The sequence below is a fragment of the Cynocephalus volans genome, chromosome 4, assembly GCF_027409185.1.
Source record: "Cynocephalus volans isolate mCynVol1 chromosome 4, mCynVol1.pri, whole genome shotgun sequence".
Lineage (NCBI taxonomy): Eukaryota > Metazoa > Chordata > Mammalia > Dermoptera > Cynocephalidae > Cynocephalus > Cynocephalus volans.
Window position 1 is genome coordinate 73,096,766 of NC_084463.1, and position 27,214 is coordinate 73,123,979.

Sequence of the window (27,214 nt, forward strand, 5' to 3'; positions counted from 1 at the left end):
AAGATATCCCATGCTCTTGGATTGGAAGAATCAACATAGTGAAAATGTTCATACTACCCAAAGTGATATACAAATTCAATGCAATCCCCATCAAAATTTCAATTACATTTTTCTCAGAAATGGAAAGAAATATACAGATATTTATATGGATTAACAAAAGACCACGCATAGCCAAAGCAATGCTGAGCAAAAAAAATAAACCTGGAGGCATAACACTACCTGACTTTAAACTATACTACAAAGCTATAATAACCAAAACAGTATGGTACTGGCATAAAAACAGACACACTGACCAATGGAATAGAACAGAGAATCCAGAAATCAACCCACACACTTACTGCCATCTGATCTTTGACAAAGGCACCAAGCCTATTCACTGGTGAACGGACTGCCTCTTCAGCAAATGGTGCTGGGATAACTGGATATCCATACGCAGGAGAATGAAACTAGATCCATACCTCTCACCATATACTAAAATCAACTCAAAATGGATTAAGGATTTAAATATACACCCTGAGACAATAAAACTTCTTAAAGAAAACATAGGAGAAACACTTCAGGAAATAGGACTGGACACAGACTTCATGAATACGACCCCAAAAGCACGGGCAACCAAAGGAAAAATAAACAAATGGGATTATATCAAACTAAAAAGCTTCTGCACAGCAAAAGAAACAATTAACAGAGTTCAAAGACAACCAACAGAGTGGGAGAAAATATTTGCAAAATATACATCTGACAAAGGATTAATATGCAGAATATATAAGGAACTCAAACAACTTTACAAGAAGAAAACAAGCAACCCAATTAAAAAATGGGCAAAAGAGCTAAGTAGGCATTTCTCTAAGGAAGATATACGAATGGCCAACAGACATATGAAAAAATGCTCAACATCACTCAGCATTCGGGAAATGCAAATCAGAACCACACTGAGATACCTTCTCACCCCAGTTAGGATGGCTAAAATCCAGAAGACTCTGAACAATAAATGCTGGAGAGGTTGTGGAGGAAAAGGAACTCTCATACGTTGTTGGTGGGTCTGCAAAATGGTGCAGCCCCTATGGAAAATGGTATGGAGGTTCCTCAAACAATTGCAGATAGATCTACCATATGACCCAGCTATCCCACTGCTGGGATTATACCCAGAAGAATGGAAATCATCAAGTCGACGGTATACCTGTTCTCCTATGTTCGTTGCAGCACTCTTTACAATAGCCAAGAGTTGGAACCAGCCCAAAGGTCCATCATCGGATGAGTGGATACGGAAAATGTGGTATATCTACACAATGGAATACTACTCAGCTATAAAAAAGAATGAAGTACTGCCATTTGCAATGACATGGATGGAACTAGAGGGAATTATATTAAGTGAAACAAGTCAGGCACATAAAGAGAAATATCACATGTTCTCACTTATTGGTGGGAGCTAAAAATAAATAAATAAATTCACACACACATACACACACACACACACAGACACACACACACACAAACAAACCACCGGGGGAGGGGGTGAAGAAGACATAACAATTGCAATTCCTTGAAGTTGATATGACAAGCGAACAGAAAGGACATTGTTGGGAGGGAGGGGGGAGAGGGAGGAGGGAGGGAGGTTTCGGTAATGGGCCACAATAATCAACCACATTGTATATCGACAAAATAAAATAAAATAAAATAAAAAAGAAAAATAGTCCAGGGACTTGAACAGGCATTTCAAAAAAGGATATCAAATAGCCAATAAATACATGAAAATAGACCAACCTGATTAGTAATCAGGAAAATTCAAGTTAAAATCATAATTGGATAATACTATATACCCACCAGAATAGCTAATATTAAACAGAGTGACAATAACAACTGTTGGCAACCATGTGAAGCACTGGGAACTCTCACACACTGCTGGCAGAAGCGATACAACCATAGTTTAGCTTTCTCTGTTAAAGTTGAAGACACATACCTGAGGATCCAGCAAATCCACCCTCAGGTAACCGATAGAAATGTGTGCACATATTTATCAAGAGACACACACACAAATGTTCATGGAAATATTATTTGTAATCTCTCAAAGCTGGAAACAACCCAAATATGACATTAACAGTGGAATAAGTAAATGTGTAATGAAATATTTATACAATGAAATGATATAAAGCAATCAAAATGAACAGAGTATATCTACATAAAAAATTTTTTTAAAAAACTGGCTACTGTCAAAAAGATTGAGAATAACAAATGCTGGTGAGAATGTGCAAAGAAAGGAACTCTTCTACACTGTTGGTGGGACTGTAAATTAGTACAGCCATTACAGAAACAGTATGGTGGTTTCTCAGACAACTACAGAGAACCACCATATGATCCAGCAATCCCACTACTGGGTGTACCCCCAAAGGAATGGAAATCATCATGTCAAAGGAAGGGCTTCAGTCCCATGTGCATCACAGCTCTATTTACAATAGCCAAGATATGGAACCAACTTAAACGTCCATCAGTGGATGACTAGATAAGGAAAATGTGGTATATATACACAATGGAATACTACTCAGCCACAAAAATGAATGAAATTCTGCCATTCTCAGGAACATGAATGAGCTTGTAGAAAATTCTAAGTGAAATAAACCAGGCACAGAAAGAGAAAAACTGCACATCTTCAGACATAAGTGTGAGCTAAGAAACAAAGAAAGAAAGGCTACAATAAAACGTTGAACTTTTGGTGGGAAAGGGGGAGGGGGAGGGAAGATAGGGAGTAATTGGGTAAGGGAAACAAAGGGTAATTATAATTCATAATGATGAACATGCTAGTAATATTGATTGATCACCAAATACTGATAGTTAACTCTGTACCCCATACATATGTAGAAATAAAAGTAATAGAAAAATAATAAATAAAATAATAAATTTGGTTTTCTATTCTCAAGCTTTCTCTCTTCCCCATTCAGAAACATTTTTTGTCCTTACTTTTTCTCTTTCTTCTACCATAACCCAAATTTCAATTCTTTTATTCTCATTGCAATAATAGTAGGTTATAATGTGGTTTCAAATCATTTTGTTTTAAGCTAGCCTCAACCTTTATCATTTCCATGTGGTGTTGGGTAGCTAGGCATTTGGTTATCAATAAATACCTGAAAATAGTATGATATATAAAATTTAAAGGCAAGTATTTCTTTAATTGCTTACCCTGAATAATTTGCTGGGTACTTCAATTGTTCAACTTATTCAACTAAGTCTCCCTCTTTACAATTACTTTTTAGAAATTTGTTTGCATCTGTATATCTCAGAACATAAAGATGGCAAATTTTACCAAAATGGATAACATTTCAGTTCCTAAAGAGGTACCCAAATATCCCTTAGTTTAAAGAAAAATACAACTCTGTAAGTTGTTTGTAGTAAGAAATAAAGGCTATGAGGATTGAAACTTTGGTTTCCTGCTCACCAACTTTTGTTTACTTTTTGTCTATCTGTTCACATGCTTTAAAAATAACCAAAAAACCTGAAGCTTTTAGTAAACAGCAAAAATACCTGGTTTGATTCTCATCCCTCCCTTTGGAATAAAATAAAAAAGTAATGAATTACTCCATTTCTGTTGCTTCTAACAAAGTACCTGAAACTGGGTAATTTGTAAGAAAACAAAATTTATTTCTTACAGTTCCAGAGGCTGGGAAGTCCAAAGTCCAGGGAACATATCTGGTGAGGGTCTTCTTCTTGGGTGGTGACTCTTCACAGAGAAGCAGGGTGTCACATGGCAGAATGACTGAGCAAGAGAGAAGCTAGCTTCTCCCTTGCTCTCCTTTGAAAGCCATCAGAACCACACCCATTACTGCATGAGTAGATCAATCCATTCAAAGGTATAGTCCTCACAATCCAATCACCTGTTCAAGGCCCCACCTCAATTACCATAATTGGATTTCCCATCTTCTGAACACTCTTACAGTGGGAACCAAGCTTCAGTGAGTTTAGCGGAAGCATGCAATCCACTCCAAGTAATATTATGTAAGGGCCAGTAGCCCAGTGGAGAAGGAAGGCCAGCCAGGTCAGGGCTCAATCCCATTTTATGTCCCCAACCTCATTTTTGATTCTTTCTTTTCTTTCCTGTTTTTTTTTTTTTTTTTTTTTTTTTACTTATTTCTTTGGTTCTATTTAAATTTATGCTGTCTTATATATTTGATGTCTTCAAATATGGCTTCTTATACTTTTTGGAGCAAGGTAGGTGATAAATAACTTTTCTATGGATTTCACTGCTAACAGTCATTGCCTCCAATCCCAGTTTTCCCAAAATAGTCAAATAAATTGAGATTTTTAAAAACTTGGTTGAAGATTTATAGTAGCTTTTCCCACAAGGAAGACATTGAATCTTGCAATAAATTTTCAGTTGTGTTAATATGTGATTAAAATAAATCATATATAAACATTGTAGAATCAAAATTGTATATTTGGCACACCATAGAAAAAGATTTAAAGACACACTGATGTTCATTTGTTAACTGTTTATATTTAAAGAAAAAAAAACAGCTAAGGACAATAGGCAAAAGAAAATCGAATGTAGTTTGTCTACCATTTGTTTTAACTTTGTCTTCATTTGATTAAGTTATATTTTAACAGGATCTAATAAAACTAAAACAAAAGATAGTCTTTGAATCAATTTAGTGAGAAATCTTATGGAAGTATGGTTTTAAGATATTATTTTTACAGCAGATTTTTACAAAGTAACTTTTGATTGACTTTGCAGTACTAGATGGATCTATTGGCTTTAAACCACATATATATAATCTCCTGATGTTCTGCATGGCCTAAGATTCAAAATATCACGTGAAAAGGGACTTAAACCTAATGATTCATCCTAGCTCTCACTTTTATGATTTTGAAAACCGTATGGACAAATAAAGCTTATAGGAACAGAGAACACCAATTGTTTCTTCCATTATAGCATTTAGCTTTACCAAGTCTTAAAAGAAACTTCTCTGTTTTATCTAATAATTGAGAAATGTATGTGCTTTGAAGAGAAAGTATGAAATTGTTTTGTAAACCAGATAGAAACATTAATTCTGGAACAAGAATGCCTGGATTTGCATTCCAGCTCTAGTACTTATGAGCTGTTTGACTTGAACAAGTTTCTCAGCCTCACTTCCTCAATTTCTTCATCCAAAATGGGCATTTTAGCAGGACCTACCCCTTTGAATTGTTGTAATGATTACATGATTTAACATAGTCAAGCACTTAAAACAATACTTGGCATATACAAGTACTGAGTGTTACTGGTATTATTATTAATTCATAAATTTTCTGTAATAATAAACTCAATTGAAAAGCTGTTGAAAGCTGTGATTTTCCTCCTAAGGGGAAAAAAATTACACAGACTTATTGGATTTTATTTACCATTTCATTATTTCAGAGCATGCCTGGCGCCCTGTAGACATATCCTACTCCTTCCCTAAGCTTAGGCTAAGATTCATGCATCTCAGATGGAAATGGATCCTGAACTACAGAGGGAAAATGGCTTTTATTGTCCCCATATTTCGTATGAAGAATCTGATCGTTACGTAATTTAGGAAATGTACTTATTGTCACTTAACTAATGAAGGAATGAAACTGGAATATGAACCTAAAACATTGGACTTAGATCCAGTGTCATTCTAAGACATTGTTCAAATACACTATGGGGACAGCCCTGCTGTCCTGTCCTCAGTTGCAAGTTTTCTTTTGGGTGCTGATCACTTTTACCCATTTACAGCATCACTAAGACAGCAACATCAGCTGAGGCCTGAACTACATGCATGTCAATGAAATGCACATGAGGGTAACAACCAAGGATCGATACATGGCAAAGTAAACTCAGTTTAATCTTTTTATTGCTGCTTCCTTAATACTGGGTCCCAGTAAATTAGTTTGCTTTCTGTGATTTATGCTGATATTATGCTGTGTTTTGTAACCAATATTATATAAAATTTTAAGAACTTAAATATTTTCTAATAGAAAAGTTAATTTCATTATTAATCAAGAAAAGAGCACATGTAGATGAAGTATGCAAGTGAAATTTTATGACAGCATAAAGAATTATTTCATCACTGATCATATAAATATTTGTAATTATCTTAGGAGAACTTTTAGCTTTCCCAAGTCTTAAAAGAAACTGGAATATACAGTTGTTTATCCTTGTGTTTATGTGTGTGTGTTTTGCAAAGTGTACAAAACAAAGTTAAGATTTCTTTTTGGTGTGTGTTGTGGCAGATGGGGAAGATAATGCGTGGGCCATTCATGAAGTTTGTAGCACACGCAGCCTCCTTCACCATTTTTCTGGGACTGCTAGTCATGAATGCAGCTGACAGATTTGAAGGCACCAAACTCCTTCCTAATGAAACCAGCACAGATAATGCAAAACAGCTGTTCAGGATGAAAACATCCTGCTTCTCATGGATGGAGATGCTCATTATATCCTGGGTAATAGGTAAAGACTGATTTTCTGTCGTCATTTCTTTTTGCAGCCTTAGCAGTTGAACTGAATGACACTGATTCTTTCACACATCAGTTATACAAATGTATGCAGCATGATGCAATGCACCACACACCATGATTTTCTTTGTGTTCTTAAAGCACAGTTGCCCTGGGTTCATTATCAGAGCAATAGTCTTCTCACATGCCTGTGCTTTTTGCATTTACAAAAAAAACCCAGGAAGAAAACCGACAGGATTGTATTAATCAAACCCTACCAGCGACAAAACTGCTGTTCATATTTTGGGAGAGCTGTGATTTCGAACTTTAAAACAACCATATGATGTTGAGATTTTAAAGGAACTGAAGCTAATAGCCACTAGCATTTATTGAACATTTATTTTGTACGGGGAATTGTTCAAAGCACTTTACATACATCAAATCATGTGATCTCTCTATACCTCAGATTTCTAATTTGTAACATATAATATCTATCTTACAAGATCTATGTGAGGATTAAATAATTTGCTTTAGCTCTCCCAGGTGGTAAGTGAAAGAGAAGGAATTCAATTTTAATTACTACACTATTTGTCTTTAGCATCAATCATAAGGGGCTGGCCCGTGGCTCACTTGGGAGAGTGCGGTGCTGATAACACCGAGGCCGCAGGTTCAGATCCTATATAGGGATGGCCAGTTCGCTCACTGGTTGAGTGTGGTGCTGACAACACCAAGCCAAGGATTAAGATTCCCTTACTGTCATCTTTAAAAAAAAAAAAAAAAAGAATCAATCATACATGTGGCTTGTCATTAAATATAACGTAAGTGAGAAAATATTTTAATTGGATGTTTATGAATAAATAAATTGAATAGCTATTAGGTGCCTTTGTTATATAATGAAGATGCTGAGGTGAATGAGACACAGTTCTTGCACTCAAGGAAGTTAAGCTGGGGGAGGGGAGATCAATAAGTAAATCAATAATTACAATGATTAAAACTCAGTGTGACAAATGCCATAACTGAGGAGCTGTTAGAGTGTTATGACCATACACAGACTGGGCATCTAAATCTGAGTAAGGTGGAAAGTGGCAGAGAAGCCCTTCCTCGACAGTACCTTCAATTTGAGATTTTGAGGATAAGAAATTGTTAAATGGACTCAGTGTTTGGAGGATAATGACTCTACAAGCCATGGAAAGATTAGATGCAGAGATGTGGAACCACGACAACTTGAAATATTATAAGTTAGGCAGAGCTAGAGCCCAGACATATTTTCGGATGTGATTGACGGGAATAAGGGTGGAGAAATGGCCAGAGGATGGTTGGTGATGCGATCTGATCACGTTTTAGAAATGTCACAGTGGTTGTGAGGTAGAGGATGGCTTAAAGGAGGGATGAGTCCAGAGGCTGAGACGTGATTGAAGTGAACCCGTGAGGAGCATGAGGGTGGAATTCAGGAGATGAGGGAAAAAACACTTGAGAGCTAGTGAAAGATAAACTCCAAAGAACTTGGGATTATTGCACATCAAAAGAGGAGCTGTGGATTTTGACATGGATTAGTAGGTGGTGATTGTAATTCTCTAAGAGGGAGAATACAGAAGGGGCTGGAGGTACAAAGAGCTGGTAATTAAGTTAGATTTGTGGTTGACTTTGAAGGGCTCATGGAACTTCCAGGTGGAAATGTCCACTAAGTAACAGAAAGCACAACCCCTGGGAGAAGTCTGGGCTGTGGATAAGTTTCCAGCAATTCTCAATTCCCAGATGGTACTTAAAACCTGACTATGCATGAAATTACCTAGGGTGGAAATATGTCAGGTGTAAAGAGAAGAGGGCTCAGGGGATCTTCATACAAAACCTTTAATAGTCTATAAACTTGGTTCCACCCTTCCCTTTCCATCCTTCCCCCCTCCCCAGTGACCTGGAGAAGCATCTATAGTCTGCTTTTTATCACTTCTAGGGCAGGGCATACCTTCTTGGCTTCTTTACACTGGAGCTTGGCGGGATAATAAATTGGAATATTATGAAGCCCTATGCAAATTACCAAATGACCATTTAAAGTGAATGTGAGGTAATTCAACAGCAATTGAGTTATTCAAAACTTCTGAAGAACTTTATTTCCCGGATATGTTTCAAGGAAACATGTGGAAGTGCGTAAAACGTGGACTGCACCACCAAAGTAACGATACGCTTTGGACAAATAAGAGGACTTTCGATTTTCTACTATTTCTTTTCTAATGTAATTGATGAAACTATAACAAATAAATTACATTTCACCTCTAATACCTGATTTAAATAGGAATAAACAGTTATTTGGGCATTGCCTTTATCTTATTAGACTAAAAGCCTATGTGCTATGGTTTATTTTTTAGGTGTTAGCATATGTAAAGTATGTAAATATAGTGCTTGGCACATAGGAAATGTTCAATAAATTTCAGGTAATTATAATTATTTTTAAGCTTTCAACTAAGAGTGAAGTGGTATTATACCACTTATAAAGGAGTGGTATTTCTTACAAAAGACATATTAGGCAAGACATGACTCTTTTAGTATAAGATGAAACTTTGAAAAAATTAAATTTTATATAAGGAGATTAGCTATCATGAATGTTCATTTTATCTTTGTCATAATTTGTTCTCCTCAAAATAGTCTAATTTTTTTCATAAATTTCAGATGATTTTTTTCCTGTTCATTTAGAAGCCTAAACCAAGAATATTAAATTAGCCTTTAATTTTAAGAATAAAAGCATTTTCCTTGAAACTATTGTTCCACTAACCTTTATATTTCACTTTGGTGTATTTTTCACAGTGTTTATTTAAAGGGAAAACATTGAATGATTCAGAACAGATATCCAATGATTTTATAGTATATTTTAGACTCTTGGTTCAGTTTCTGACACTGGTATTTATTTTCCTTTTTGAAGTTATTCTTGAAAGAAAGCTGTTGTACCTTCTGGGCATATTGATAAGTGACCTACTTAGGTTAGACATTCGGTGTGTTATGTTGGCCTGAGGGAGAAGACTCGCATTGTTGGTCACAGAAAGCAAATTTATCTAACTTTTATTTGACAAAAAGTTGAAAGGCTGACTGACAGAACCAATGTTCCAGGAGATCTGGGCAAGGCAGAATAGTGAGCTCAAACCACTGAGAGGATGTGTAGCAGGAAAACAGGGAGGGACACGCTTGATGACCCTCATGTGAGAAGGTCCTAAGCAGTGCTTATAACTTAATGGCCAGTGTAACCTGCTTAGAAAGCAAATGCACTCCTGGGTCTACTCTCCAACAGTAGGAGGGGACTGCAGAAAAGAGCTGTAATTCCCCACTGGCCAGACCACATCTTCAGGACTGTGCATGGCTTGGGTGCCATGTGCAGGCAGCTGGCAAATTAGGCAGCATGCGTTCCGTGCACAGCATCCCAGAAGACCAAGTGGCTTCTCCACAGAACAGCACTTGAAGGGGTTGTGGAAGGTGATCCTGGAGGGTGAGGAATGGGGTGGCATCCAGGTATTGTGGAACCTGGGACTTATATATTTGGAAGGACATTTAGAGACAAAGAAAACAAAACAGGGACTGAGAGGGAGCCTGGGCAAGTACAGCATCCTGAAGCTAAGCTTCATTAGCTTCATGGTAAACTTGCCTCTGCTGGTGAGGAATAGATTTAATGAGCACACAGGTGGTTATGATTTTTTTTTTTTCAAAGAAATTTAAAGGCAGAGGGAGCTGACTCATTCCCTACTGCTCTAAAGAGCAGAAATGGAACCAACGGACCCACGCTGAAGGTATACTTCCTGAAAATTCAGCAATGGAATGAGCAGCCTTCAGAAGTAATAAGCACTTCACCTCCAGATGTGTTTGAGCGGAGGCTTGATCCCCGTGAAGATGCCCTGTGCTTGAGAGAGCTGGGACTGGATGGGGGATTTCAAACTGTGCTTAGCAACTCCCAAGGGTCCTCGGGAGAAATAAGACAGGAGTTCTTCCTTCAGGCAGAATAGTTCATGTATTTGTTTTAGTTTTTCACGCTTCGGTAAGACATCATTTGTACCAATCATTCTACTTCTTAAGGACAGAGAGAAAAGAAGATGGAAGAGAAGTGGGAGGAAAAAGAGGGGGGAGGCTTTGGAAATGACTAGACTTTGTGAGTTCAAATGTCCCTTTAGTCCCCATGCTTGTTACTCCGAACTACCCTCGTCTCCTGTTGAGGCTGGCAGGAATCCAGGGACCACAAAAAGAAAGCTGCCTTCAGATTTTCATCTCTGCCCATGTTTGTATGTGCAGGTGTGTATATGTGTGCATGTGTATGTGCGTGTATGTGTGCATGTGTAAGTGTGTGTGTGCACCCGTGCAGTATTTCCTCTTTCAAATTTGATTCACTGGGGTATATCTGAATTCAATTCTCATCCCCTCTGAACTTGAAGTAACTCAAAATAAGTAATGAAGTTGTCTTCTGTTAAAACCACATCCTCTGTGCTGTATCGGATGCTGGTTTTGAGAAAAGCATGTAATACTCTCTTGCAGAATAGAAACAATAGCATTTTATTCCATGCTACAGGGTTTCACAGCCACTTACATGGCAGGTTCTGTGATAGACATTCAGGACAAATGTGAGAATTTGGAGCAGGTGGTGACTGAGGGTCAGAGGAGAAGATTAACTTCAACTAGGGGTTGAGAAAGACTTCTTGATGGGTGTAGGTTTTCATTGGTTGTTGGACTTCGGATTGTATTTCTCCAGATGGCTCTAGGAAGAGACATGATGTCAAAGAGTAGGGTATCTTAAAGATAATAGGGGTAAAGTAACTTGTTTCTAATTAAGTAAGATTTTTCAAATTAAAATAAAAAATATGTGCAAACCATGGACAATTTTAAGTAGTAAGTTCCTAATAAATGTTATTCATATTTTCAAAGTGCCAGACATCGTGCTGTGTGTTTTACATGTATTATTTTATTTAAATCTCATAGCAATCCCATGAAGTAGGTACAAACTACTATCATCTCCATTTTACAAATGAGTGTTAGGAAGTTTAAATAACTTGCCAAAGACTTCATTGCTGATAAGTGGAGGAACAAGATCTAAAATCCATGGTGGTCTGATCTCAAAACCTGTGCTCCTAAATACCACACTAAATTTTGGAAAGAATATGCAATATTATTAATAATTCATCAGAAAGAGATAACTACTATTAATATGCTCCTGCATTTTCTTCTAATCTTTCATCGTGTTTGTTTTAAACATGAAGTCATGGAATATATAACATTTTAAACTTTACTTAACATGATGATATAAAGATTTTCCAGTGTGTGTTAGTCCAGGTCCTCTAAGAAGCAGGTGCAAAGATTAAGTGTACAGCAGTATTATTAAAGGAAATGGAAATTTTATTAAGGAAAATTTTGTGTGAGAGAAAATGGGGAGAGAGCTTAGGAAGGTCGCAAGGACTGTCAGACTGGGATTCTAGTCAAACCACGAGGGATGTAGAGAAGGAAGGGAGGCTGGGTAGAAGCATCCCAGATCTCCATGCATTCTAAGAAAAATTTGGCAAGGTCGTCAGGAAATCTTTGAGCCAAAGTCAGCCTGCAGAAGAGTCCCACATCTCCCCAAAAGGGGCACTCTCAGTCACTGGCTGGGAGCAGCCCAGGGGAAGCACGGCCTTGGGGCAAAAGTGGCAGTGGTTGTCAGAAAGCAGTAGCTAAGGACCTTGGTCAGGTTTCTGTAGTTGGAGGTTTGTAGACACATTCTCATGGCCACTACCCCAAGGAAATTAATAAAGTATCTATTAATACTCCATCTGTGGAAGTCCCATGAATACTTCTATTTTGAGTGTGTGGGTGTGAGTGTTTGTGTTTTGGTTATTGTAAAGTATCCTACAATGAACATCTTTCAATATATACTTTTATATGTAGAATTAATGGATCAACAGGATTTTTTGTTTGTTTTAAGGCTGTCTATAAGCTTTGTCAAATTGCTTTCAGGTAATGCACTGAGATTGCTGGACTGTGGGATTTGTGGGGATTTGTGAATTATGGCTGGACAGGCCGGTTGGGGTCAAATTTTGAAGAGTTTTGAATGTTAGGCTGAGACCTTTCAAATTTATTTTGTTTCATTGAAGAGCTAAGGCTGGAATGAAATTGAATTGATATTTTAACCCCTTTCTGATGCAGGCATGATATGGGCTGAATGTAAAGAAATTTGGACTCAAGGCCCCAAGGAATACTTGTTTGAATTGTGGAATATGCTTGATTTTGGTATGTTAGCAATCTTTGCAGCGTCATTTATTGCAAGATTCATGGCATTTTGGCATGCTTCCAGAGCCCAGAGCATCATTGATGCAAATGATACGTTGAAGGACTTGACAAAAGTTACGTTGGGAGACAATGTGAAATACTACAATTTGGGTGAGTTTACAGTACACAGTCAACATAAATGAATAAAAATGCAGAATTTTTTTATAAAACAGATGTCAGTAGTAGTTTGATTATGGCTCAATTCTCATAAAATTGTTGGTTATTTTCCAGCTTCTTTAGAGCATCTGTATCTGACGGAACATGCTTTCTGCTTCTTCCTTTGATTTTTCTACTGGCTGGAAACCTTCCTTAATCACAAGAATCATCTCCCTGTATCTCTCAGATCAATTGGCTAACTACTAAACTCCATTGAGAGTGCCTGTCTATGTCTTGGATTTATTTTATTCCTTTTATGTATTAAAAATAGTTCACAATTGAGTACCCTTTTCCATTTTAGACATATAAACTACTTGAAAGCAAGGGAATTATTGGGGTCTCTGGGAGGGCCCCTTATAAATAACATCACGGTTTCCCACCTAGGCTTTGAATTAGTTGAGAAATAACACAGAGAGTTGATGTGGAGGCCAGGTCATCACCTCTCATACCGATAAAGTTCAGGGTATAAGACATGGTTCTGAGCCAATGGGCTCAGCCATATTGAGCCCCAGAATTAGACAGACCTCTCCTCCAGTTTCCAGACAGCAATGGACCAGGGCAGCCCTCCCCACAAGGGAGACAGCAAGACTCCTCCATGGAGGACCAGAGAATTCTTAAGAGGAAGAGAATAGAGCTGAACCAAGTATGCCCCAGTAATTCATCCAAATTTAGCAATCAGATAAGTCCGTCTACCATCCCAGGAGGAAAAGGACTAGAGATGGAAAAAGGTGTAGTTATCTGTTTAATAAAAATCTCTTTTTATAGAAACCTGGAGTAGGGAAAATATATTCCCTTTGGATACTATTTCAAACTCTCTGATAAGAAATATGTTAACATTCAATTAGCACCTCTGTGGGTTTATTGACTATATCACATAATGATTCCTTTTTAATATTATAATTACATTATCATATAATTTATTTCATATTTACATATGATATATATTTATCATATATGATTTATTATATGATTATATTATATAATTTTATTATATAGATATTTTTAGTATTTATTTTAATGCTTAATTTAAAAAAATTCTAAAAAATATATATTTTTTTTACCAAGTCAGAGCTATTTATATATAGTAATTATATCCAAAGCACTGTAAAAAAGGAAACTGCTTTCATTAGTTTCTTGTTATCCTTTCTTAATTCCACTTTTCAGCAAGTAAACAAATACAAATTTATAATCATATTTTTCCTACAAACTGTTTTGCATTTTCCTTCACAAATGGCTTCTTAATTGGGTATTAATGACCTGATATAATAAGTCCAAAAAAATTTATAAATGAATATTTGCTACATTTTAATGGTAAAAATAGATCTCTGGTGGTCAATAAAAATTACTTCTAGTAAGTTTAAATAACTATAAATATCCTACAAGCACAAAGTTACGTTATAGTGTAATTATAGTTTAAGATTAAATAATAAATGCTGCAATTTATTAAGTGCCAGACACTTTCTAAACACTGAACATATGTTGACTTATTGAATTCCGGCAACAGATGAGAGAGGTAGGAGTGGAATTTTATTAGTATCTCATTTTTAAAGATGACAAAATAAAGCTAAGAGAAGTTAAGTAATTTGCACCAGTTCTTTCAATATATACAGTGGAATTTTTACTGATACTGGGTCCATATTCTGAGCTTTTAACTGTTATGCTATAACTGTCATACTATTATAGAAAATCACCAGCAAACCAGAAGGGTCATTTTCTCAATAAATTCAGAATCTCAAATATAGCTCACACTTAAGAAGCTCTTTAAGATCGGAGACTTCTATTTAGGAATTGGATTGCTAATTATATTTAATAATATTTATTTATATTTCTTTCCCAGAAAAGAAGTTACCTAAATAAAGAAACTCACCATAACTTCTGTCTTTGCTTTTTCCTAGCCAGGATAAAGTGGGACCCCTCCGATCCTCAAATTATATCTGAAGGCCTTTATGCAATTGCTGTAGTTTTAAGTTTCTCCAGAATAGCTTATATTTTACCAGCAAATGAAAGCTTTGGACCTCTGCAGATATCACTTGGAAGAACAGTAAAAGATATCTTCAAGTTTATGGTCATATTCATCATGGTGTTTGTGGCCTTTATGATTGGAATGTTCAACCTCTACTCCTACTACATTGGTGCAAAACAAAACGAAGCCTTCACAACGTATGTGATCTCAGATGTTTTGATGATGGTTATTACAAATAAAATAAATATCAGTTTAAATAATTACGTATTTAATAAATGTTGTGTAGAACAAACTGAAGCCTTCACAATATATGTGCTTTCATATGTTTTGATGACAGAGATTGCAGATTAAATAAATGTTAGTTTAATAGTGTTTATATAAGTACATGGGATATATAATGTTTTAGTAATGACTTTATCTCTAGTTCCTCTTTCACAAATGAGAGGATTTTAAAATAGGTTAAAAGAATTCTAAAATGTAGGAACCTTCCTAATATTAAATAATAATAACTAACATTTTTAGAGACAGGTATTGTGGCAAATAACTCACATGCGTCCCTTTATTATCTCTATTTCACAAAAGGAGGGAACAAATTCACAAAAGTTCAATAATTTGCTGAGTGTTCCATAGCTGCTAGTATGTGGGAATGCCAGGATTAACCCTTTGTGTACTGACTCTAGCATCTATTGCTCTAAATTCCTGTGCCCTTCTGCTTGCTAGGGACTCCTGGGGCACTGACTGTGAGAACAGCTGTTTCCGTAATTCAATTTCTTGGATCTTATCATTGAGAAGATCTGAGTTATCAATAGTGACGAGTTTTGACTGATGTTCACCTTGGACCTGTGTTTTTTATAAAGTATGTTTAGAATAGGTTACTCAAATGTTAGGTCTTCGGTGTTAAAGTAAGAAGCATCAGCTGAAGCATAACCTAATGTTTTCCATATTCCTCTAAAATACAGTTTGTCAGGAAATGAAACCACCTGGGTTAAGCAGATGGCTTAGTTTTGTTCAATAATTATGCCTAAATAATTCAAATTCCTGTCTAAGATATGTCAGTGATTTTGGTAACATTGTATGTTTATATTGTCATTTTTTCCTAAGACATACACTATTATTATCTATTTATTGGATGTAAGTAGAAGTATAGGTAAGTAGGAAACTTAAAAGAACTGTAACAAATTGTATTATTTTTAAGTAATACGTTTAATACTTCCACTGCCAGAACTGTGGATTATTTAAACGTTAATATCTGTGATTATGAAGTTATGTTAATAGCATTTATTGAGTGCTTATTATGTGCCAGATATTGAGCTATGGCTACGTACTTCATATGCACAATATTACCTCATGCTTGCAACAATCCTATCATACCTATTTCATAGAAAAGAAAACTGAGGTGCAGAGAAGTAAAGAATTTTCTCATGAATACCTAGTAATTTGCAAAGACACTAAATCAACTCATTGTATGATTGTTATTTATTTACACACTTTCTTATTTATTTTCTTTCTTTAATTTTTCCCCAGAGTTGAAGAGAGTTTTAAGACACTGTTCTGGGCTATATTTGGGCTTTCTGAAGTGAAGTCAGTGGTCATCAACTATAACCACAAATTCATTGAAAACATCGGTTATGTTCTTTATGGAGTCTATAACGTTACAATGGTCATTGTTTTGCTAAATATGTTAATTGCGATGATCAACAGTTCATTCCAGGAAATTGAGGTATAATCTCTATACGTTTTTATAGGTTGTGCCTACGTGTTCTAACTGTTCCAAGGACCAACTGAGCAATGGGGTGAAAGTACGGACTGCTGTTTCTCCCTTGTTGTTCCTGTTTTATACATTTGTTTGACCAGTAATCTAGAAAATTTTAACTCTGCTTCCAAACAAAACATTGATGGGGTGTGGTGGGGCAGTGAGGAATAAAGAGTAGAAATGCTGACTGATTCGTTTTTGATTAAAAAAGAAAATCTTTAGAAATATTACATCAGCCTAAATTTATATTTATTCAAAAAATATTGCTTATGAATACCTCTATTTTACAAATCTTTTTTGTGTGATATTCAAAATTGACACTTTCTCAAGTTGAGAGTGATAGTGTATTTTTTTGTACTAGAAATCTTATTAGTCTTTGTTCCAAGCTAATGAATGATCTATTGCAGAATAAAGGAGAGAATAATTTTTCATTATGCTTTTCAGAATGTAGAAAAATATATTTATATATTTCATTGTATTCATAAACATATGTAAGCTTTGAGATCTGTAGTCCTGTAAGCCTGATAAGATTGTAGACAGATTTAGAAAAGAATGTGTGAATAGAACGTTAACACTTTGCAAATATCTTGGGGTGGTCTTTGGGGGCTGAGAGTGTTTGTAGGCATTGTTACCTCCATCCATCTGTCTACACAATGTTAAGGGCATCCCAGTAATACCGTTTATGCATCTCCTTGCTGATCTGCCCTGTGTATTTGCTTAGGATGATGCTGACGTGGAGTGGAAATTTGCAAGGGCCAAACTGTGGTTTTCCTACTTTGAGGAGGGAAGAACACTTCCTGTTCCCTTCAACCTGGTGCCAAGTCCAAAGTCCCTGTTTTATCTTTTACTGAAGCTCAAAAAATGGATTTCTGAGCTGTTCCAGGGTCATAAAAAAGGTTTCCAGGAAGATGCAGAGATGAATAAGGTAATTTGGCTTGATAATTTGTAATGATAATTCTTAAGTGCTACGATCATTGAAACCACTGTGCCATGTCCCTTTAAAAAGAGGCAGGTCATGATGACATGCTCTTTCCTTTTCAAATGCAGTGAGTTAAGGAAGCATGATCCTTAATTTTGTGTCTGTTTAAGTGAGCACATTGGACATTTCCTACCTCAAACAAATATAAGAAAAATTCATAAAATGTAACTAAAGTAATGTGTTGCATTATCTGGAGTGAGTACTGAAAAGGAGAGCAATTCTCCTTTTAAAAAAATGGGTCCTATGTTTGCTATTGTGGCTTCATGTCCCTTACTTCACCTTCAATTTGTACAGCCAGTAAAGCCTCAGCAGCTGATTATGACTGGGGGGAACTTGGCAGACTCTTAAATAACATCTTCATTGAAAAGTTCAGAAATCAATTGCTCACATACAATATGGGAGACCAGACTGAACAGTAAGTAGTTCAAGAAAGATCTAAGGTTATTAATCAGAAATAATAATCCCAGAAGGCGATGCAATCCCAAAAAGCCATAAGAGAGAGATAGCACTTAGATGAGGAGGTAGGTTGATCACAGTAGGTTCAGATATGTTTAGAGCACATGTGGAATGTTGTGTATAAATGTGGGTGGGAGCCGGGGGCTTACTCTGTGCTAGGAACTTTGCTGGGTGCAGAACTCTACACCCTGGAGGAGCATTGAGATACTAGGTGCATCTAGAGGAGGATCAGGACGGGGTCAGGTGTGAATATAATATCATATGAGAAAGAACTGAAGGAGCCAGCTATTCCTTCTGAGAATCTCTTTAGAATTCCCACCTTCAAGTAGGGAGTACACTTTTTCTTATCCTTTCAAAAGTAGGAACAGAAGCAATGGATAAAAGTTGTGAATAGTTCAACTTTAGTTCTTCATAGGAACAAACTTGTAACAATATGACCTGCCCAACAGAGCAATGGGCTGCTTTAGAAAGTAGTGACCTCCCCATCATTGCAGGTAATCAATAAATGCTGGATAACTGACATTAGGAATTTATAGAAGATCTTCCTTTCTACGCTGGGTGGACAATTGGGCCAAATGATTATAAAGGTTCCTTGCAATGATGAGATTCTGTCATTGAATAAAAGGGAAATATTCTAATTCCTGCTTTGTTTGCTTCTTAGTATTTGGGGTTCTGAAGTAAGTAACAAACTCTCTGAATTCTAGTTTCCCCAATTGTGATATAAGAATAAAAATTATACCTACTTCATGAAGATAAAATCACATTAATATTTAAAAGTGCTTTGATAATTCTAAAGCCCTCGTTAAATATAGTTATTATTATGATTATATTAATAGGAATTTTGGAAAAATATTCCATCTATGGCATTCATCCAAATGTATGACTTGTAGAACTCAGTGGGTCGAATGGCAAAAATTTACATTACTTCATTTAATGTAGTTAAGTGTGTAGTTTACAGGTCGGATTAGAACTGCAACCTGAGAGAATTCAGTGTCCAAAGGAAATCTCCAAGCACCCAATAAGATGTTTCTCTCATTAAATTTGTTGGGGAATTAGACAGCTTTTAAAACATGAAATGAAGAGTGAAATTGGCTCTGCAATTGTACTCATTTTACTGTCTGCTTTTAAAAGAGAAATGAAGAAAAGAAATTTGGAATTTTAGGAAGTCACGAAGACCTTTCAAAATTATCACTTGATAAAAAACAGGTAAGGTAATATTTGAGAATGTGAAGTCACTCACGTATATGATCAGGTTTAACTTTTCTGAGAAAGGGACAGATGTTCAGAAGCAATTTCAAGAAATAGATAACGGACACATTAAAGAACTGAACTATTTTAATAACTTTCAAAGAATCTGCTATTGAAAGGTGGAAATAAGCCGATGTCCAACTAGCAAAAACGAATTATGTGTATATTTAAGCACATATTCATGGGTATTTATCAATGATGTAATATAGGACTAGTGATGTGAAGAAGGGGAAATTAAGAGAGAAATTTGTCAGGGACCTCAGGGAGGGCATAATTAACTTAACTCTCTGCAGCGTGGGTGGAGAGCATGCATACCAGCGGTGCCTCTTTATTTGTCAGTAATCAAGCAGTTGGAAAAGGCGCAATGGGGAGGGAGTGGCTCTTGTGGTCGGCACAGTTCATAATGAACAATGTGTCCTAAACATGCATCAGCTTCCTTTTCATAAAGTCTACAGCTAAGATAGCACCGTCAGTTTCTATGTTACTCAAGTCTTCTCTCCGATGCCACTGAAGTTTAAAGTGTTTAGTTAGCCACACAAACGCTGCCTTCACGTCTGCTCCAGGTATACTTTGTAATCAGTAGGATGAGCCATATAAAAATACTTTTTGAGATAAGGTAAGCAGACCTATTCATTGTCTTTGATCACGTCCTTCAATTCTAAAGGTCACTGACTTTGGTGATTGCTAACGTTAGCTTTTCAGATACACAGTCTGAAAGGATAGCATAAATTAAAAGTCCATCTCTGCCATACACTATTACATGTGTAAACCTAAAAATGTAAATAACTTGTTGAATTACTGCTCTGTTCCAGCTTCAGAACAGAGCACTCTCAAGTTGTTGGGTTTAGAGCAGGTTTTTACACCCTAGAAATTAGGTTTGTTCTGCACTGGATTAAGTGAGTGTTGTTTTTTTGTTTTGTTTTGTTTTGTTTTTATCAGTTATGTATTTAGACACTGTGTCCTTTAACAGTTACTCCTGGCAGAGGCTATCTTTTCAATCATCTGATGAAACAATCACATAAAGTGTTGGTTCCAACCATGTCAGTTTCACCAGGGCCATTTCTCCATGTGATTTTGTACAAATTCCCAATTCACTTCTCCAGAACTATTGAGTTAAAAATTTCTGGCAGTAGGGCCTGAAAATAATATGTATTTTGAGAAGACCTTAGAAGCTTTTACTGCTTATCTGGATGTGGGAATTACCGAATATTTCATTCCTTAAAGGACTTACTCATGGGCTTGGGCACATGAGTAGAAACCAATATTTGGCAAAGTATCTTCAGAATGAATAGACTAGATTAAAGCTAGCCATGAAAGAGACCTAAATTCACATAGTGGATATTTATCTATCTATCTAATAACAGCTATTGAAAACTGTAGAATGCTTACTATATGTCAAGGAGTATACATATTGTATACTCCTTATCTCTTTAATACTTACATTAGTTCTAGGAGGTAGGTAAAATTATTTTCCCTGTTCTATTCCTGAGGATACAGAGATAAAATGATTTGCCCAGAGTTCCATTTCAGACAAGTGACAGAGCCAGAAATCAAATCCACATGTACTTGATTTCAAAGCAAGATGTTGACAAGCATTGTACAACATGTCTTCATTTCTCATCTGCTCTCCCTACTGACAGAATATATTGCCTTTACCTTTTCAATTCTTTGCTTTGTTCCTGGCCATTTAATGCTTGTGGGTAATGGGAGAACAGTCCATTGCTGTGTACAGCAATGTAAGAAATTCCAAAGGCTGAAGTTTATTTTTTCCTCTTAATGAATAACAAACAAGTTTTTTAGTGTTCCTTACTCTAGTTGTATAGTGAACCTATAAGATGAGAAATGCCAATATCAAACTAATTACTAGGACATGGAAAAGAAAAAGCATAAAGAATGCAGAAAATGTTGTCAAAGGCATAAGAAAAGGTGGGTGGGGGAGAAAGGATAGGCAATGGTTCATTCAGAATTGGAGAGAATGTATATTTATATATTAGACACGTTCAAAACTTGCATCCCGTCTTTCCAATACACAAGCTCCCGCTTCCAGCCCCTGTGGCGTTGCACATGTTGGCATGATATATAAATACCCAAAGCCCTAAGGTTTAAATACTACTCATATTGCAAGATCTGTTCCTTTGTATGTGCGAAAGTGTTGCAGACATGACTTTCCGGACATTAAACTATTTTAGTAGTTGTACATGGAAACAATCATATGTTAAGATTTTCTGCCACCAAGTGGTAAAAATGCTTCTTTGCACCATTGAATTAGTTTACTCTGACACACTACTTCTCTGTATTATTATTCAAATTTTAACAAGTATTTGTTGAATATCTATGATGTATTAGAAATTTTTTGCTGAAAAAATATGTTTGCATCCAAAACTTGGTATTTTAAACTTAACAGCAGAACTAGTCACATAAAACTATCCAGATGGATTTAGAGCTATGTAGTCATATACCATTTCACTATACCAGTGGTGCCCAACCAGGAGAGATTTTGCCCCCACCCCAACCCCTAGGGTGCATTTGATAATACCTGGAGACATTTTTGGTTGTCACAATAGGGGAGGGGAGCTATTATTGGCGTCTCTTTGTTAGAAGCCAGGGATGCTGCTAAACATTCTACAATGCCCAGGACACCCCGTGCACCAAAGAATTATCTTGCCTAAAACGTCATTAGTGTCAAGATTGAGAAATACTGGATTCTACCCCTGAGAGCATGCAGAAGAGAGCTGAGTGTGCTGCTGAAACTGTATGAATATACTGCAGCTGCAGTCAATGATACCTCAAAATCTACACTCCAGAAAATCCGCATTCATACCCATTCTCAAATGAAAAGAATACCGTTTTCTGCCTTTCCTGGCATCGTTACTTCTTCTATGCTATCCAGTCTATTAAAGTTTGTAAGGCATTTGCCTTGTGCCTTAAAACAGTTCCCCAGGTTTCAAATGTATCTTTACCATGCAGTTGAACTGCAAGCAACTGGTTGATGAATCCAGATTGTACGTCTTGTACAGTAAGCTGTCCAGAAACCAAGTGAATTTCACTAGTGACCAAAAAGCACCACTTCTTTCAGCATTCATTTCACCGACCAACAGGTTTTGAGCACTTGCCAAGCAGTGCTGGCACTAGGGACATTGGGATGAAGTGTGCTTGAATATGGTCCTCGCATCTAATGATGTCCGGCATAAATTATAGTTTGAAAGCCAGGGCTCCCACTGTATTATTAAAAATGTTATGTGGAAGTTTGTAAGCATTTCATGAATTCATAAATTAGTAGTGCCTGAAGGATGGTAGGGGTCAACTAGACAACTCCGTTCATTATCAGTAGAGATTATAGAAAGTTTAAGCATCTAGCCTAATGTTTCACGGTTAGCTGGTGGCAGAGCCAGATGGTAATTAGATGTCAGGCTGCCATCAAGTGCTCGCTTTGAAAACTTAAGCTACCTCTCTTTGGTTATTTGATGAATTGTATTATTTTATCCTAAAGAATTAAAAAATGAATATAAGTAAAAACGTATGGACTTTTTGCTGACTTATTAGAGGGGAGTGAAAGGAAATAGCTGTATGGAAGAAGATGCTATCTAAGCAATATTTTCAAACTTATCTTTTTTTAATGGATATTATCAGTCTTGCCATACTTTTCCTATTATTATAACTCGGCTAGATCACAATTGTTTATGTTCTTCATTGAATACCCAGAGTCACATAGCACCGAGAACACTCAGTGTGCTTGTTCAATGGATGAATGGATGTGTATATGTTTAACTCAGCATGTGGCCACTGAAAGCACTGAAGCATTGAAGCACTGAAGTTAAGGCAAGGATTTTAATTGAGTCTTATTGAGCTTTACTTATAGTAAGTTAGATGTCGTTGGGAAATACAAATCATGGGTATTTTTGAAGAGATTCTTGAAGTTTCAGTCCCCTTGGAAGGTAGTTGTCCACCAAAAACATAAATTTGGAGCTTCTCTGTTTTGCTCAGGATCTCTTATTTCTTTGTAAACTAATTTTTCCTTTTAGAAAATGCATTAAAGAGTTTTTCAGTCATCCTTATACCATATTAATATGGTATGTTACCACCTTTATTGCAGATTGCTTTCATTTATATTATTTGAAAAGTGCTGCCAACACGCGATACTATACAGATCCTAAAATTCAGATGGATTAATTAGTGCTTTCTTACCTGAACTCTCACACAACAAAGTCTTTCCTTGGTGTTTCTTCAGTATCCCCATCAGATCCTTCTGTATAGATGTTGTAGTTATCAGACTGGCTTATTGATTCCTTATCAATGGACTCCTGAGATCAACACCATTATTTCTCCAGCTTGTTAGTCTCTTCCTGTACCATAGATGATTCTGGGGGGAAAGTTAAAGTATGACTCTCATGACAACATGATTGACAGCCACAAGGTCTAAGAGGTTCCTCAGACAACTTCTAACAACCATTGAGAGACTGAACACACCTAAAGTGCCACTGATTTGTCTTGGAAGACAGAATACTAAACAAGTTAAGCTAAAATGGCACCATACATCTAGATAAAATTCTTTATACATATGAAATTATTTTTGAGTTTATATATGTAACTAATAAACAATCTCATCACATTAGTTAAAATAAAAATTAAATAAGAATCAATTTCTAATTCTTTTCAAATTGTAGCTTGGGCACAATAAACAATCCAGCATAAGGAGCTCAGAAGATTTCCATTTAAATAGTTTCAATAAGCCTCCAAGACAGTATCAGGTAAGCATGAATGTTTAAAGAAATAAGACTAGTTTTTTGTAATATTTAGATTCTCAAACTATGTGACTCATTAAGTGGAAATGAACTATTAGGATATTTTTCTCAATATCAAAATAATGCATTTATCCAACAGATATTTATTTTGTGAGTACCATGTGCCAGGCACTTCCTAAGTGCTGGGAACATAAGTGAACAAAATAGATAAAGTCTTGGAATCATGGAGCTTAGAGTCTACATGTTCATTGTAAAAAGGCTAACCTTATGAAAAACATAAAGAAGAGAGTAAAATTCTCCTCAAATCCCACCACTGAGAAATAAAAACTGTTTACTTTTGGTGAATATTCTGCCAGATGATTATATGTATGTATGTGTATAATTTTAAATATATTTTAATATTATGTAAATTATATGTAATATTATATAAACGAGTTAATAGTACTTACATAATGAGTAATAGTTTTGTAGACTGTGTTTTTCTCTCTGCAAAATATATATTCCTATCAATTTTAATGGATGTATAGTATTCCTTTGTATAAATATATGATGATTTATTAAAATAGTCCTGTATTGATAGGCATTTAAGGGTTTTTTTTCCTGCTATCATAAGTAGTACTTCTATAAACGTACTCATCTATGTACCAAATTATATCCTTAGAATAAGCTCTTGAACATGGAGTTTTACTTTCCAGCATTTAATCTTGGGTGTAGGTGCAAGATTTGGTGTAGCTGTATATTTATTAATCCAGGACTTCCTGAGCACAGGCTGAGTCTCTTGCTTTTTATGAAAAGTATAAAATAAAAGCAACATCCACAGGATAAAACCCCAGGTACTGGAGAATCTTTATTACATTGAAATTAGCCATTCTTAAATTAATAGCAAGTATAAAATCAAAACTGGCTACATTTTTTGGTGGGGCAGGAATGGGGCACAAATGAGTGGACAATTGCTTAATTCTCCATTTCCACATTCAGTACTGTGCACCTTTAACCTGCCCAACTGAAAGGCTGTGCCTTGCTCTAATACTTTTTTAAAAAAAAATACAAGCAATGGACATAAAGGATCAGATGTATATTCTTTTTTTTTTGTCAAATTACTACTTTGTTTAAAAATTACAATTTAAACAAATTTGCAAATAAACATTGATTAAGATGCAATTTTGTCACCTCTGATTTTTCATCGAAAGTAGAGTCTGTAGTTCCCTTGGGACTTAACTGGATCTACAGGCTTCTCGAAAAGGGAACATACAATCTATGCTGCTGGTTTTCTTCCAGTCTGCACTAAACTTTGGATTTACCCTCTCCAGCATTTTCTGGAGAAGATGTATCCAAACACCATATCTGCAGAGATGCATCTTGAGGAAATTTATAAAAGCTGAAGTATTGTTAATCTAAATAAAATGTAACTATTTTATAACTGTACACAAGTCTAAACTTATCCTTTACTCAAGAATTAGCATTTGAGTCATTAGCCTAAGTGATATGAAAATTGCTTTAAAAAGAAAACCAAATATAGAGATATTATACATTCCCCACCAGCTAAATCATCTTAATCTTTGAGAGCCACCACTTCCAAAGTGCTTACGAAGGGAGGAAGACAGAAACTTACTCCAAATGAGAGATTTGTCATGAACATAAAACTGAGTTGAATTTCTCTTTCTCTGTCTAGAAAATAATGAAAAGGCTCATTAAAAGATATGTACTGAAAGCCCAGATAGATAAGGAGAGTGACGAGGTGAATGAAGGTGAGTTGAACACGGGGACAAGCCAGTCCCTGAGTGCGAGCCAGGACACGGGGCCTTGATGTAGAGCTGAGAGCTGGAGAGATGACGTGGGAAGAATAAGCTTCAAAGGAAAGAATAGAACAGGATCTCACCAACCCTCAATTCCATCAAGTAGTGCGAAATCAGCTATTTCTCCACAGTTGGGGACAGATGTTACTTGCTAGATAAAAAGCTATTGTTTTTATTGGGTGCTTGAAGGGAGGAGAAAGTAGTTAAGAAAGGGGAAGGGCTGCTGCCCCAACCCCTGCAGCATTAGCCACCGTTTCCCTTTAACTTTAGGAGGACTTTTCTTATCATATTGCTTCTTATCATATTGCTATAATCCCTTCATTCACCAAAGTACCTAAATGAGAAACCAGAAACCTGCTCCATTAGGAAGTTATTTCCTTGAAAAGATTCAAAATACATATGTGTTTGAAATTAGGACTGATTTCATCCTACCGCAGAATCACTAGTTTCTCTGCATTACGGATTTGCAGTTGACTTCTTATCACTCTTGCTTTTTTAAAGGGGAACTGAAGGAAATTAAGCAGGACATCTCAAGCCTCCGCTATGAACTCCTTGAAGAAAAGTCTCAGAATACAGAAGACCTAGCAGAACTTATTAGAAAACTTGGCGAGAAATTATCCACGGAACCAAATCAAGGGGAAAGCAATAGATAATGCAAAGACGTCCTTCAAAATTCATATTTATTTGTCCACTTGAAGCCATATTTTTTTCTGATTTATTTTTTTAAGTGCCAGTGTGCCCAACTTTTAAACAAGAAGAAGCTAAATGTTAACTTGGGTCATCGTATTGTCTGGAACCCTAATATCTACTATTTTTTAGTGATTGAATTTCATTGTTCAGGCTAACGTTTGTAGATTATGATTGAAAATTATGCCCAGCCGTTGGGTGCTTGTTTTATAAACTGCTTTCTTGGGTATAACTATTGTGCCTGGGAATGGGTTCAGCTGACAGGGGTCAGATTCACGTATTCCCTATGGTTTGGTTTTTTCCTCCAAAGAGGATTTCAGGTACATTATTGCTTTCTCAGTGGATCCCCCTGCTGGTGACTTCCAGCCCTGAAATATGGAGAAAAATAACCTATGTCCATTTAAAGAATGTTTTTTATTTTTTTTTTTTTTTTAAATTTTATTTTGTCGATATACATTGTAGCTGATTAATGCTCCCCATCACCAAAACCTCCCTCCCTTCTCCCTCCCCCCCTCCCCCCCAACCATGTCCTTTCTGTTTGTTTGTTGTATCAACTTCAAATAATTGTGGTTGTTATATCTTCTTACCCCCCCCCGTTTGTGTGTGTATGTGTGTATGTGTGTGTGTGAATTTATATATTAATTTTTAGCTCCCACCAATAAGTGAGAACATGTGGTATTTCTCTTTCTGTGCCTGACTTGTTTCACTTAATATAATTCTCTCGAGGCCCATCCATGTTGTTGCAAA

General features: G+C 36.1%; 1 protein-coding gene across 1 annotated transcript in view; it reads left to right on the forward strand.

Annotated features, from left to right (window-relative positions):
• TRPC6 (transient receptor potential cation channel subfamily C member 6) overlaps positions 1–26,433 on the forward strand; it is a 131,049-nt gene extending 104,616 nt beyond the window's left edge. The window contains exons 5-13 of the mRNA XM_063094302.1: positions 6,220–6,436; positions 12,565–12,798; positions 14,739–15,003; positions 16,331–16,526; positions 17,281–17,484; positions 19,126–19,200; positions 23,907–23,990; positions 25,657–25,732; positions 26,282–26,433. Coding sequence (XP_062950372.1) covers positions 6,220–6,436; positions 12,565–12,798; positions 14,739–15,003; positions 16,331–16,526; positions 17,281–17,484; positions 19,126–19,200; positions 23,907–23,990; positions 25,657–25,732; positions 26,282–26,433 — 1,503 coding nt within the window. The remainder of the gene's footprint in view (positions 1–6,219; positions 6,437–12,564; positions 12,799–14,738; positions 15,004–16,330; positions 16,527–17,280; positions 17,485–19,125; positions 19,201–23,906; positions 23,991–25,656; positions 25,733–26,281) is intronic.
• The last annotated feature ends 781 nt before the right edge of the window (positions 26,434–27,214 follow it).